Source organism: Myxocyprinus asiaticus, chromosome 16, assembly GCF_019703515.2.
Source record: "Myxocyprinus asiaticus isolate MX2 ecotype Aquarium Trade chromosome 16, UBuf_Myxa_2, whole genome shotgun sequence".
NCBI classification, from domain to species: Eukaryota; Metazoa; Chordata; class Actinopteri; order Cypriniformes; family Catostomidae; genus Myxocyprinus; species Myxocyprinus asiaticus.
In genome coordinates this window covers 10,862,355-10,876,826 of record NC_059359.1, presented here as the reverse complement: position 1 = coordinate 10,876,826, position 14,472 = coordinate 10,862,355, and the positions used below count along the sequence as shown (strand labels likewise).

At 38.1% G+C, this 14,472-nt stretch overlaps 1 protein-coding gene across 1 annotated transcript in view; it reads right to left on the bottom strand.

Annotated features, from left to right (window-relative positions):
* The window catches only part of LOC127453773 (neural-cadherin-like), a 218,122-nt gene extending 203,950 nt beyond the window's left edge, over positions 1-14,172 (bottom strand). Inside the window, exon 1 of the mRNA XM_051720463.1 lies at positions 13,473-14,172. Coding sequence (XP_051576423.1) covers positions 13,473-14,172 — 700 coding nt within the window. The remainder of the gene's footprint in view (positions 1-13,472) is intronic.
* Positions 14,173-14,472: the final 300 nt, after the last annotated feature.

Below are 14,472 nucleotides of genomic sequence, written 5' to 3'. Positions count from 1 at the left end.
TCACTTCCTGTAGCAAAGCACCCCCACAACATGATGCTGCCACCCCCATGCTTCACAGTTGGGATGGTGTTTTTCGGCTTGCAAGCCTCATCCTTTTTCCTCCAAACATAACGATTATCATTATGGCCAAATAGTTACATTTTTGTTTCATCAGACCAGAGGACATTTCTCCAGAAAGTAAGAACTTTGTCCCCATGTGCACTTGCAAACTGTAGTTTTTTTTTTTTTTTTTTTTTTGCAGTTTTGGAGCAGTGGCAACTTCCTTGCTGAGCAGCCTTTCAGGTTATGTAGATATAGGACTCGTTTTACTGTGGATATAGATACTAGTCTACCTGTTTCCTCCATCATCTTCACAAGGACCTTTGCTGTTGTTCTGGGACTGATTTGCACTTTCTGAAATACATTCATCTCTAGGAGACAGAATGTGTCTCCTTCCTGAGTGGTATGATGGCTGCGTGGTACCATGTTGTTTATACTTGCATACTGTTGTTTGTAAAGATGAACGTGGTACCTTCAGGCATTTGGAAATTGCTCCCAAGGATGAACCAGACTTGTGGAGGTCTAAATTATTATTATTTTTTTTCTGAGGTCTTGGCTGATTTCTTTTGATTTTCCCATGATGTCAAGCAAAGAGGCACTGAGTTTGAAGGTAAGCCTTAAAATACATCCACAGGTACACCTCTAATTCAGTGCACCTCCCATCAGAAGCTAATTGGCTAATTGCCTAAAGGCTTGACATCATTATCTGGAATTTTCCAAGCTGCATAAAGGCAGAGTTAACTTGGTGTATGTAAACTTCTGACCCACTTGAATTGTGATATAGTCAATTAAAAGTGAAACAATCTGTCAGTAAACAATTGTTGGAAAAATTACTCGTATCATGCACAAAGTAGATATCCTCAACGACTTGCCAAAACTATACACTGAAAAAAGTGCACAAGGCTTGTCGTTACTCAGAAGGACTGTTTATACTTGATCTGACTCAATAAATGTAATTTTCTGTCTAGCCATTTGTGTTACGTAAAAAGTTTGGTTGATTGAAATTAAAAGCAAGTCTTGTTAGTGTAATGTAAATACAGTTCTTCATATCACATTATAAATATTGCGTTCACCTGTAAGCCACGTAACTACTGACCTCATCAAGCACTGAGACTTTCAGCTTTCTGTTTTCCGCCATTTTGTTACACCGCATGGATGAACAGCACGCGATAAACTGGAATCAACAAAATCGTTAAGTAATTCTAAAAATATATTTGAGTGTATTATTAACATATTTTATTCATGTTTACATAAAATTATTATGATTAGCTGTTGTTTTACATACTATTATTATTAGTCTGTGATGGGTCTAACTCGGTCAACAAGTTTACAAGTTTCCCTCCTCACGTTGAATTCAGACTGAGTGGAAATAAAATAAGAATACAAATACACTGCTTAATGTTAGATAAATTTAGTGATATTGAGACATAGTATATACTGTATATATTTTTGTTACTGAGCAGGTCGTTAGACCTTTGCATCATTAGAAAGAGCTGGTTGCATGATCGCCTCTCAGCGCACATTTGCACCAGATCACTGCTGTCCAGTGATGGTACGGCTTCATGATGGTCAGTGATGGTTCAAACCCGAGCACTTAAAATCTCGATATTATGTTATGCTCATCGCAACATTTACAGCAGGTGAATTTTCTTGGCACTCGTCATTTTAGATTTTTTCAGACGTGTGTGTAGACAAATTGCACTCTGCATGGTTTAAATTTCAATGATCTGCGTTGAAGTGTTATTATAGTATATTATAGTTCAGAAAAATGGCAAAGACGTTTGCCTTGCGTAGACAAAAAGTTGTGGAAAACAACCTAGTGTTCAGGAACTGCAAGTACGATAGCCAGCACTGTTTCAAGAAGAAGCGGTAAAAGTAGTTATTTCATTTAAAATTGTAAAATTTGAGTGATTAATCATGAAGTTATCATTATTTAAATGATGGATTTTAGTATTTAGCATTTTTGAAAATGTCTTAAAATACATTTTCACAAGCCCTAACTATACTTTTTGTTGTTTAATGCTCTGTGTATTTTTAAAACTACTTTTCTTAAAGTAATATCAGCTTCTTTCCAAAGTCTATTGTCTGTTTCTCCTTCTTACAGATAAATGCAGAATTTTTGCACATCACGACTTTACAAACGAGATTTTTGGCCTCTTTGGATGGACAGAGCTCTCAGCTTCTCCAGGTTATTAGGAGCAAAGGTGGAGCTGTCCGTGAAAAAATAAGGACACTATTAAAGTTATGGATCAGGTATTAGATGCATGTGAATAGAATTGTTTGTGCTAATCAATTCAGTAGTGATCTGGTCCACTGAAAATCATACACCTTGACATATTTTGTAGAGTCTGGACATAGACATCAGACGAGAGTGCCTGCTGAAGTGCCTCATCATGTACCTAGGTGAAAATGCAAGCTGTCTGATCAAAGAATACCAGGTAATGTTAGAATACTTGACAAACCACAGAATTTTTTTCCAACCATGTTTGACTTAAACTTGTGACTGGTGTTTCTGGATACTTTTATTATGTCCAAATTGTGAAATAAATTTTCACTCAACCTCTGTGTCATTGGCACCCCATATAACTGAATTATCAAGAAAAATATATAACTAGTTTTTGCTAATTTGTGCCACAAAAGCAAACATTTGTGCCTGTTTGGTCTCTGAAATATAAAAAAATTTTTTGTGGATGTTTGACGTCACTCTCCACTTGTAAAAATTGCTCCAAACCACTGATGTTTGTTTGTGCTCGATTTTAAAAAGACACTGGTTAACAGTAATTTAGAGCAGTGTTTCTCATCTCCAGTCCTCGGGCCCTCCTTCTCAGAATGTTTTAGATGTCTCACTAATTAAAACACCTGATTCAACTCATCAGCTTGTTAGTGTGTTAAATAGGGAGACATCTAAAATGTTCTGGGAGGGGGGGCCCGGGGACTGGAGTAGAGAAACACTGATTTAGATGATGGTGTGGGAAGTTATCTCACTGCTCCTCTAAAGTATCTTTTTATATCTAAAAGAGAATTTACAGAGTTACAATGTTTGTTAGAATGGCAGAAACCAGTGCAAATCAAGTAACAACCAATACAGATGTTTGTTTTTGCCACACAAACAAATTGTATATTTTTGTTGATTTAATTTTGTGGGTTGACACCTTCACAGAGGTTCTCATACAGCCTTAAAGATTTAGTCCACCTAAAAATGAAAATTCTCTCATAATTTACTCACCCTCATTCCATCCCAGATGTGGATGACTTTCATTGTTCATCTGAACACAAATGAAGATTTTCTGAAGGTTTCAGATGTGGAGGGACATAGAATGGCAGTATTGGCAACTAACACTTAAGGTGTAAGTCACATTTAGGCAGGATAATAGCAATCCACATCGATGCAGTCGCTTAATGAAGGTCTTCTGAAGCGAAACGCTGTGTGTTTGTTAGAAACAAACCCATATTAAAGATGTTTTTAACGATAATCCATCAAAACCTTTCATATCACAACAGGAGGCATAAGATGCAACAGAAGACTCGCATTTTGACCAGAAGCAATGGTTTATCTTTAAAAACGTCTTGATTATGGATTTGTTTCTTATAAAAACAGAGCGTTTCGCTTCAGAAGACCTTCACTGAGCGACTGCATCATTATATATTACTATTATCCTGCCTAAATGTGATTTTGGACCTTGAAAGTGTTGGTTGCCATCTACTTCATTCTATGTCCCTCCACATATGAAAACTTCTTCTAAAAATCTTCATTTGTGTTCAGATGAACAATGAAAGTCATCCACATCTGGGATGGAATGAGGGTAAGTAAATTATGAGAGAATTTTCATTTCTGGGTGGACTAATCCTTTAACTTGTGTAGCCCTTGGGGGACCCTGGCAGCTCTGGGCATACTCAGGTGTTTTCTTCCACACTCCCTCAATCACTTTCTGTTCTTGTATGTATTTAGGCTGGCCAGAGGGAGGAAGCGGGGAGAGAATTTGAAAAGACCACCATGGCAATTTTTGTGCTACGTGAAAGCGATGCTCTCAGCTCTCCACTGGACATTGGCATTTTCATTGACGGTGTGGAGGTACTAAATGAGTTGTCCTCTGTTGCATGTGCCTGTAGCATGATGTTTGGACTCATTTATGCAAGGAACTTAAAATATCCTGAAGGACTAAAATATACCTTTGAGGCCTTTCAAAAAATAATCATGTACATAGAGAGTAAGCAGATGAGCCGAAGGGTGCAGAACCTCTCTTTGAAGCTGCAGCAGTGAATTCCTCTCCTTTGACCCAGCTACAATTTTTTGTTGAATTTGTTAAGGATGCTTTGTCTGATATTATACACATTGTAAAAATGTTGTATTCCGACAAAATAAATGTTGGAAAATTTTTGTCTGACACTTAGTCATTCATATCTCACACAGATGATAAAATCACACATTCTGAAAGTGAAGAAATGTCTTGATATTACATTGATTTTTTAAATTGTATTTTTTTGGATATTTGGTTTGAAAAGAAGTAAATAAATAAATAAAATATGTTCATACAAAGAGAAAACATTAAGACTCGTATAATTTAAGATTTCATTAAACTTAAAAACTTTATTTGGTTCAAAGACACTTTTTGCTTTGAATTACTAATGGATCATTAATTCTGTCCAATGTAAACTTTTTAAGTTGATAAAAATTAAAGTAATTTGTTGTAACAAGTTGACGCAATTTTTTTACTTTGATCCAAAGAAACTTTTTTCAGTGTAGTTTGCTAATATGAAATCTGTGGAGTGGTTAAGAATTTAGTTTTAATGACTTCAACCTAAGTGTGTGTATACTTCTGACTTCAACTGTAATTCTAAAGTGCTTTTTGCTTTTGTTCTACAGCTTCTTTTCGAGTGTCAGGTGCTGTTTCTTCAGTAGTAATTTCCGTGTGCCACCACAAACAGAGGTGAAACATAAAGCAAGCATCTGGGCATCAGACTGTTTAAGACTTGCGCATTAGGATCAGTTGTTATTACTGATAGGACAGAGGACTAAATTAAGCATCTCTGATTGCCCATTGCTGTTTCATTGCTCAACAGACATGTCTGTGATTGGTTAGAATACACTCAACCACTGCAAAAACACATTGTAAATAGAAACCATTGACGCAACAGATGCAGACTTAAATTGAAGGCTGTAATTGTCCGTTTTCATGATTACATAATCGTGGCAACCATAATCGTAATCGTGAATAGTTTTTAGATTAATTGTGCAGCCCTATTTAATTTTGTTTTTGAAAACCAACTAAATTGACAATCTTTAGTTATTGCCATACAACCAGGTTTGATGGAATTAGTTTCCGCAACTTTTACGACAGTGTTCCCATAGAACGGCACTATGAGTTTATAACAGGGTAAATCCCCCGGAACAACTTGGAGTTAAGTGCATTGCTCAAGAGCACAGTGGTGATGGTTCATGGCTTAATTCTTGTGGGGACTAAACCAGAAACCTTCCGGTTACCAGCCCTGAGCTTTAACCACTGCACTGCACCATCCCCATCTGATAAAAGCATCTGAGGAACACATAGCTGCATCAGGCTGAAGTTGCTTCAGAAGATCAGACTCATGCTTGATTACCTCCAGACCTTCTAGGAAAAACATCTCCAAACCAACAAGACGCATGCTAATATTCATAGACGGCAAAACAAACATGCAAGTTACATACCAGCTCTTTGTCCAAGACCCGTGTTGGACCAACGTGACCCAACAAAACTAAATTGCTCCTATTATAATAAATAAATCTGTCTACACTGCAAATTAAAAACAATTTTGCAAGCAAAGCATTGCGCTACTCTCTCACAAAGAGAGAGTTTCAGTCAACTGACAGACAAAAAAAATTAATGCACGAGCAATCTAACATTACTTTTCCATTACATTACTTCACCTTCTGTGAAAATGGTCCATATAACACATTACTTTTAAAAGTACTGTTTCCCGACACTCTCCAACACTCTTCACCTGTCCTTAGCTATCAATGAGCACATGGTCTGCATTTACTATCCAGTATCTTAATAGGAGTTGACAGGCTTCTCCAAGACCTGGCCATGCACTGAGCCTGAGTGTGTGCTAGAAGAGGCAGTCCTCTGAACAAACTAGTGCACGTGGGAGACAAAAGGGCAAGCAGCCCCTAATTACACCTACAGTACACTCAACATGTCTCAGCGTCACCAGGGAGAAGCAGGACAATTGGAATATAATTGGGTCTTGGGCCAAAGGGATGCCACTAAACTCCACTGCCTCAGAGGTGTGAACATCACTGTGAAGCATACATACTCGCTGCTCTATGCCAGGGGTTCTCAACGGGGCAGTACTGCCCCCCAGGGGGCGTTCAAAGGATGCCAGGGGGCGCTGAGAGCAAATTAGTAGAGAGGTGGGCATTAGGTTACAAATTGAGGGTGTTTATCAGTCATAATCAAATCTAACATCAAGTTCCTCTTTGCATTAAAACGTTTATCTAGACTTGGAGTATATCACTTGGTTCTCAATTATACGGGTTGGTATGCATTTGTACCACAGTTCATCTGATCTTGAAGTCTAGCGACACATCTGAAGTACCTGGTTTAGCAGCATCAAATACACAGGCGGAGGAACAACCTTGGCTAATGCACCTGCAAGATATATAATGTGGATCAGAGGGGTGGTAGGAGTCACCCAAGAGGAAATGTTGTTGCTCATTGGCTGCTTTTATAAAGCTCATGAGACTGAATGGAGTTCTCAGTTATGCCTTGTTTAAAGGAATATTCCAGGTTCAATACATGTTAAGCTCAATCAGCATTTGTAACAATGTTCATTACCACAAAAATTTATTTTGACTCGTCCTTCCTTTTCTTGAAAAAAAGCAAAAATCGAGGTTACAGTGAGGCACTTACAATGAAAGTGAATGGGGCCAATTTTTGGAAGGGTTTAAAGGCAGAAATATGAAGCTTATAATTTTATAAAAGCACTTACATTAATACTTTTGTTAAAACTCATGTATTATTTGTGCTGTAAAGTTGTTAAAATCATTATTTTTTTACAGTCATTTTAGGGTTTGTTGACATTACAATGTCATGGCAACGAAGCTGTAAAATTTGCTACACCTTTACACAGAAAAGGTAACCAATTTTTACCACACTTAAATCATGTTAACATGCATACTGTTAGGGTACTTGTGGCTGTACTTTTGAAACAGTGAGTATTTTAAGGTTTACTGATTGGCCCCATTCACTTCCATTGTGAGTGTCACACAGATTTTTGCTTCTTTTTAAGAAAAGGAGGGGCAAGTCAAAATAAATTTTTGTGGTAATCAATATTATGCCACAAATGCTTTTGATTGAGCTTAACTTGTATTGAAACCCGGAATATTCCTTTAAGTATGTTTAAGAGTCTCAGATGTTTCTCCTAAAATTCCTTAGGATTATAAAACTATAATTATAATTAATGTGGATAGCATAGCCCAGATAATTTGCCCTTGAAAGAATTTGATGAGAAATGTTTGAGCCGTAATGAAAACACTGACTTTTGATTGTAGACTTTGGTATCTGACACAGTTTAAGACATTGCTGAGCTCTCTTCTGAATCTCTGTAGTAGACATGTGAGTTTACATGTGAGTTTTTCTCAGACGAAACATCTGAGAAGCAAGAAATTTAAGCAAGAATCTAAATTTGCTACCCACTCAATCTCATTTTGGTCTTTGAGAATCAATTGAGACATGGAAGAGATGTAATTTCTGATTTCTCTTTTCTATAGGATCATCTGACTTTCGAAGGTTCAATACATGCATGTTTTTTTGCTGTTACATATTGCCTTTTTCTCAATCCAATCGTTTAGCCTTGCTTCCTCTCTTTTAGCTGACCACTGTTTCAGACACGTGTTCCATGAGAGATAAAGTTGCTCATTTGTGAAGATTTTCAAACTTTCGTGGGTGCATGGATTCCTTAAGGGTGCAAAAGAAGGCTCTATATGTACAGCACACAAGCCATTATCAGTGTTTACCAAGCCAATGAAGGCACCACAGGGATGGCCTTTACATTTACATTATTCATTTAGCAGACACTTTTATCCAAAGCGTCTTGCAAATGAGACACATAGCAAGCAATTTGTCATACATAGTTTAACAATATCTGCAGTATAGGACTGCCAAGATTTCACAGTGGCTGGAGTAGTAAAGATGCTAGCACAGAAGAAATAGATATAAGGATTTTATTTTTTTTATTTTATTTTTTTGTGCATTAAGTGCAGGTTAAGTGCAGTAGTAAGTGCAATCAGTGTGGGTTGGTTAAGTGCTCATGGAACAGATGTGTTTTTAGCTGGTTCTTGAACGTTGAGAAGGTAACAGCAGATTGTGTGGAGGTTGGAAGTTCATTCCACCACAGAGGAGCAGAGAAAGTGTATGATCATGAAGTAGACTTTGAGGCTCTTTGTGATTGGACCACCAGACATCGCTCATTCATAGACCGCAGAGAGTGAGTTGTAGCATAGACCTGAAGAAGTGAATTGAAGTAAGAGGGTGCAGTTCCACTGGCTGTCCTGAAAGCCAGAGTCAAAGCCTTGAAATTGATGTGGGCAGCTACAGGTAGCCAGTGGAGTGAAATCAAGAGTGGGGTGACATGAGCCCTTTTTGACTGATTGAAGACGCGCTGCTGCATTCCGGGCCATCTGCAGTGGCTTAATTGTGTTAGCCGGAAGGCCAGCCAACAGAGCATTGCAGTAGTCAAGTTTTGAAATGACCAGAGCTTGGACCAGGAGCTGTGTAGCATATTCAGACAGGAAAGGTCTGATTTTCCTTTATGAGGATTAGAAAGCTGCCCCGCGGTCCTGACTGTGTGCACTGCATAGCAATGTAAGTGCTAAATTGTGCAGGACAAACTGTTAAGCCTCTCTGCTCTATGAGTGGCTTTTTGATTAAATGGCAAGTGACACTGGGGTGAGTCAACCATACTGGTGTCGCTCATCCACCAATGCTTTTACACAAATGTGACAGGCCAATAATATAAAAGAAATGCCAAAGGCATACCAGCACTCCAAGACAAAGTGGGTGGAGGTCCATTTGCACTGATATTAAGAAATTGAATAATCTCAGGCCATGTCCCAATGCCTCTGTGGTCCTCTTCCAAGTCCACAATTTGGTGAAGTAAGGCCGGATATACTGTTGGTTCCACATAATCACACAGGAACTCGATATGCCGAATGTTTCGGTATCCTGACATCGACAACATACTGCAATGTTAATGACATTTTTGCATCATTTCAAATGTTTACCTTTTCCTATGGAGCTACTGCGACGGTTGCATTTTATCTTTAAGATTACATTTTTACTCCACTGACAGTTAGGTTTGGGGTTGGGGTTTGGGTTGAGACATATTTTCGAAATATGCCTTTCTGTTTTTCATAACTAAAAATACAACTCACTTTACAACTCAGCTTTGGTGCCATAATGTGCACATTTCATCCGGAGCATGGAGCTCACATGTGTCTATACATTCAACAACACTTTCTGCTTTGGACACTGGGGGCAGTAGTTTTGCTAAGCACAGACCAATTTCAGCTTTCGACCTAATGTCGCCTAATTCAGAGTAAGATCAGTCTGATTGGTTTTAATGTTTTTTTTTACATTAAAGAGTGCACCCAATTAGTTCCACACAATAATGTAAAGATATTCTAAAGTGATTATGCAAAAAACAACAACACTGCTATCAGCTCGGGATCGGTATTGGCCGATACTGAGATTTCCGATATTGGAATCGGATCGGAAGAGAAAAAGTGGTATCGGTGCATCCCTAGCAAAAAGCTCTGCAGATTTCCACAGAAACTGAATGCCAGTCATTCACAAAGTTCTACACATAACCAGTATGTTCATTCATGAAATACTTTGGGGGTGTGATTATACATGTGATTATGATCTAAGTTACCAAGGAGAGTGTAATGCTTTAAACTCATTTGCCATGTTTAATTCCATTCCACAGAATTCTGCAAATTTCCCCTCAAAATCAGCACAGACAACTTGTAAAATGTCAGATCTAGGTAGCTGCTTAAAATTGTTGGTTTTCAAATGTATGATCGTATTATATGTTTCGGCAAAAATGCTGGCATCAAGAGCAAATAAACTGCAAATTATGATTTAGTCCAAATTACAACAAAAGGAAAATCTCAAAGGAAAAAACTGCCATTGAACAAAAAGAGTTAGCTGTTTACAAAAACATTGGTTGGTTTACATCTGTCCAACTGTGCATTAACTGCCTGGGAGAAGCTATATTATGAGTCAGATATCAAAGGCTACTGGGACTCTGAATGAGAGTGATTCTACTCTGATAACACAGATGGGACTTTCTTATCCAAACTTTGCACATAAATGGGACAAAACAAATAGTGCTGTTACAAAAGCACTCAAACTGACTTTAGCATGAGGCTAAACAATGAATTCAAAAATAATTGTCTCCCAGCAGACCTCGCATTGGCTTGACTTCACCATACAAGCATTTGCAGAGAGAATGTCCTTCAAACTGCCTATGAAAAAAGCTCTTCTGCTGCCAACAGGACTGTGCTCCCATTGTGCTGAAATCTCACAGAAGTGTTGAGAGGACACTCCAGTGCACTGTTTAAAAGTGATGTTCTGTTGAAATGACAGTGGCTAAAACAGCATCAACTGGAACTGTAAGTTCTGGGCGTTGTAGATCAGCCATGTGTTAGGCAGATGATACACAGACTCGTAAGTGCAGGACAGGGCTTCTTGTTTAATTTTTAAGGGCCACATCTGTGCTCTTCACTGCTGATGATAAAGCTTTCAAACAAGTTCTCATCCCAAGTTAAATTATTCTGTAATTCTCCAATCAGGGGATGCAAGATAATTAGACAAAACATTGCTCAAAGATTTGAAGGGATACTTTACAAAAGTGCACATCTTTTTCTAGTTTTAAAGGGGAAACAATGAGGCATTATTTCATAGGAGGAATACCCAGACAATTTCAGTAAACATGTCAAGTCGTATATTCATCCGATCTCTGAAATCACTCTATAAAACAATCACAGAAGTGACCTCAATCAGAATATCAAACAACCCCAATGTTGTATTCAGGTGATGGACTGGACATTTGCTTGCAAAAACAAACATTTGCGTTCCTCAACGTAAACTACACATCCTGCCCCAGCGAAGGTATTTGAGACCACATGTGCTGTCTGGTGAATTCCAGGTGAATAAATACCACTAATTACCCCAAACAAACAGCTGAATGAAGGTTTGCTTTTAGAGCTCTGATTAGCCGAAATCAGACCTGCATGACCTAAACCACTTGAGCTAAACTCACAGTCTTAATTAGAAGACTTTCTCCATAACATTTAAGTTCACTTGAATCCACTTACTTGATGATACCGGCTGACCTCGTTTTAGTTTAGCCAACATGCCGTAAAGTATTTGTTTCACAATATTTCAGTGTAGTTACAGTACCCGGTGAAGTGCATTACTTCAGGTTAGTGTATTACAGACAAGGATGTGGCAATGATTAGAAAGGGGGGTTGGAATGTGTAATCAATACCAAGAATATATATAATTAATACCCCTAAAACACACACTTTTCAAATCCTTCCTTCACCCCTGATCACAGTTGTGATATATTTGATGATTTATGCAGGAAAAGCTGTGGCACATTCCAAAATGATGCTGATGTTTAATCTGAACATATCTGAAGCTTGGGCTTGTTAGTTAAAAATGAAGCTAATTACCACTTACTCAAACATATGTTTACCTGATTACTGAACTGCTGAGGATAAACATATTACACTTAAGTATAAAGGGGATTAGTCAAACTTGACAACTCGAGCACACTGGAATACACTGAGGGGGTCAGCATTTACAGAACATAAAAATAGTACAGTATAGTTAAGGAATATTCCGGGTTCAATACAAGTTAAGCTCAGTCAACAGCATTTGTGGCATAATATTGATTACCACAAAAATAAATGTTTACTTGCCCCTCTTTTTCTTTAATAAAAGCACAAATCTGGGATACAGTGAGGCACTTACAATAGAAGTGAATAGGGGTTGATTTTTCAACATTAAAATACTTTTTCAGAAGTTTAGCCACAAGACATAAAGTGTATTTATAAAATTATAAGCTTCACAGTTTTGCCTTTACAACCCTCCAAAAATTGGCCCTATTCACTTCCATTGTAAGTGCCTCTGTAACCTCGATTTTTGCTTTTTTTAAAGAAAAGGAGGGACGAGTCTAAATAATTTTTTGTTGTAATCAACATTATGCCACAAATGTGTCGACTGAGATTAATTTATATTGAACCCAGAATATTCCTTTAAGCAATAAGGCATGGCCGTGTTATATTGTGAATATAGTCACGGCTGAAAGGCGTTTTAAGCACAACATGAAGCAGAGTGTCTGCAACCCCTTCAGTCATGACTATATTCACAATTTGGCACAGCCTCGAGTGTCTTACTGCTTTCATAAAATGGTCACCGTTTAATAAAAATATTAAGGACACACTTTTTTTTAAATGTTATATTTTGTTAGTAAAATCATTTAATACCATCCTTCCACTAAAAAAAAAAATAGTCCCTTTCAGTGAACAGTAAACAGAACCTTGCAAGGCAACAGCAATAACTGTCATTAATGGAGTGACGGAGGGATACAAATAGAAGTTCCGTGAAGAGGTCAGAGCGGTGCTTTATCATGAATAAAGCACGGCTGTTGACCAATTAGAATCCAGGACCGGAACTATTTTATAAAGTTCTGTATGGTTCAGTTGAATTCTGATGAACAGTGATCTCTCATTGCATTTACAACAACAGTAGGAACCACAACAATACAGTAATGGTGCAATACACTAAACACACAACCTGCATCTCTTCAACTCAATCAAGCGCTCATTACATATTATATATTTAATACAATAGCGCATGTGAATTTTGCAACTTCAGGCTACATAATAAGTTTAGAATTAATAGTGCAAGTCCCTAAATTTCACAAATCAGCCACAGGAGATCCGTGAGCTTTGCTTTGAGAAATAGCAGATAACCCTTTTCAATGGGAATATCGAGGGTCCAGGAGGAACGGAATTGACAGTCAAGTTTGTGCTCTGATTTTCCATCAAAATTGTTATCAATATATGGCATCTTGTTTCTGGAATTTATTTACAAGGGCGTACGAAAATGCACTGCAGAGAAAAACGGACAAAACTGAACTCATATAAATATTGCTAGCCTAAATGATTGGTCAGTCAGTGGCTACAAGTGTTGTTGGCCACTGTTTAGTTGGTCAAAGAAGTTTCAACAGCAGGTATCATGTTGAATACTAGCCTACTGTATGTAATGAGAAGTGGGGGACAGATCAGCACTTTGCTCTAATGTCCACCTGCTCTGCGAATTTTCCTGAAATACAGAACAAATAACGCGTAATACATTGAATTAAAAGGCTGCGTGACCTACCTCTCATGTTATGGATTTTAACCATGACCTCGGACGCTGACATCAAACGGTGTGCTAAATACACGCGTCCCGACTCTCTTTCTATCCGGACCGGTGAGTTCCCTTCAGAAAGCATCTCGAACCACTTCTTCTCGAACTTCTGGTCCGGTACCGTGAAGATCATGTCTCCGACTTTCACATCTTCAGAAGCTGTAACGGTGTAAGACAGTTCTTCAGAAACAGCTCTTGGCTTTCTAACTCGGTTTTGAACATCGCCGTGAAGCTCCCTCCTTTCATTTTGTACGTTAAACTGTCGCGTGTAGTCGTTTATACCGATTATCTCGATATATATTGTCACTTCTTCAGTCGCGTTATTGCAGTCTGGCGGATGAGCGATCACCGTATAGCTCGATTTTAATACCCTGTCCAAAGTTTTGGTTGCTTTTAAAATGAATCCAGTGTTCTTCTGATATTCTAGGGAAAAATCTGATGAATCCTGTCCTGTTAAAATTGTTTTCCGTTCTGGCAAGTTTGATTCTTTGCATTTGGCTCCCAAAGGTAAAAGAAACCCAGCGACCACTGTTCCAGCCGGCGCGTTGTCCTCAATTTGCCCATAAAATATAGTACAATTCACAATATCGATAGTAATGGCAAACAAAATGATCAAAATGCATGCACAAGGAAATCTAAAAAATGTCGTATCCCGTAAAAGTGCCCTCATGATTCCATCAACTCTGCCACTGTGTCCGTCCTTTAAAAGAATCTGACTTTTATCTTTTATGTATCAATTAGAGGTTAAATATGCAGCCCAAACAGACCTTAAATAAACTGAATTAGTTCAAATGAATATCTGGTGCAAATCAGCACAATTTCCATAAGTTTTCAATGCAAGATGTCAATGTTTTGCGTGTGCCTCCGCGACCATTAAACATACTCTCATTCCAACATCCACTGATCCACAGCATCTCTAGACTCCATGTGGTACCCTGGAACACGCCCATAAAGTTTCAGCCAATCACTA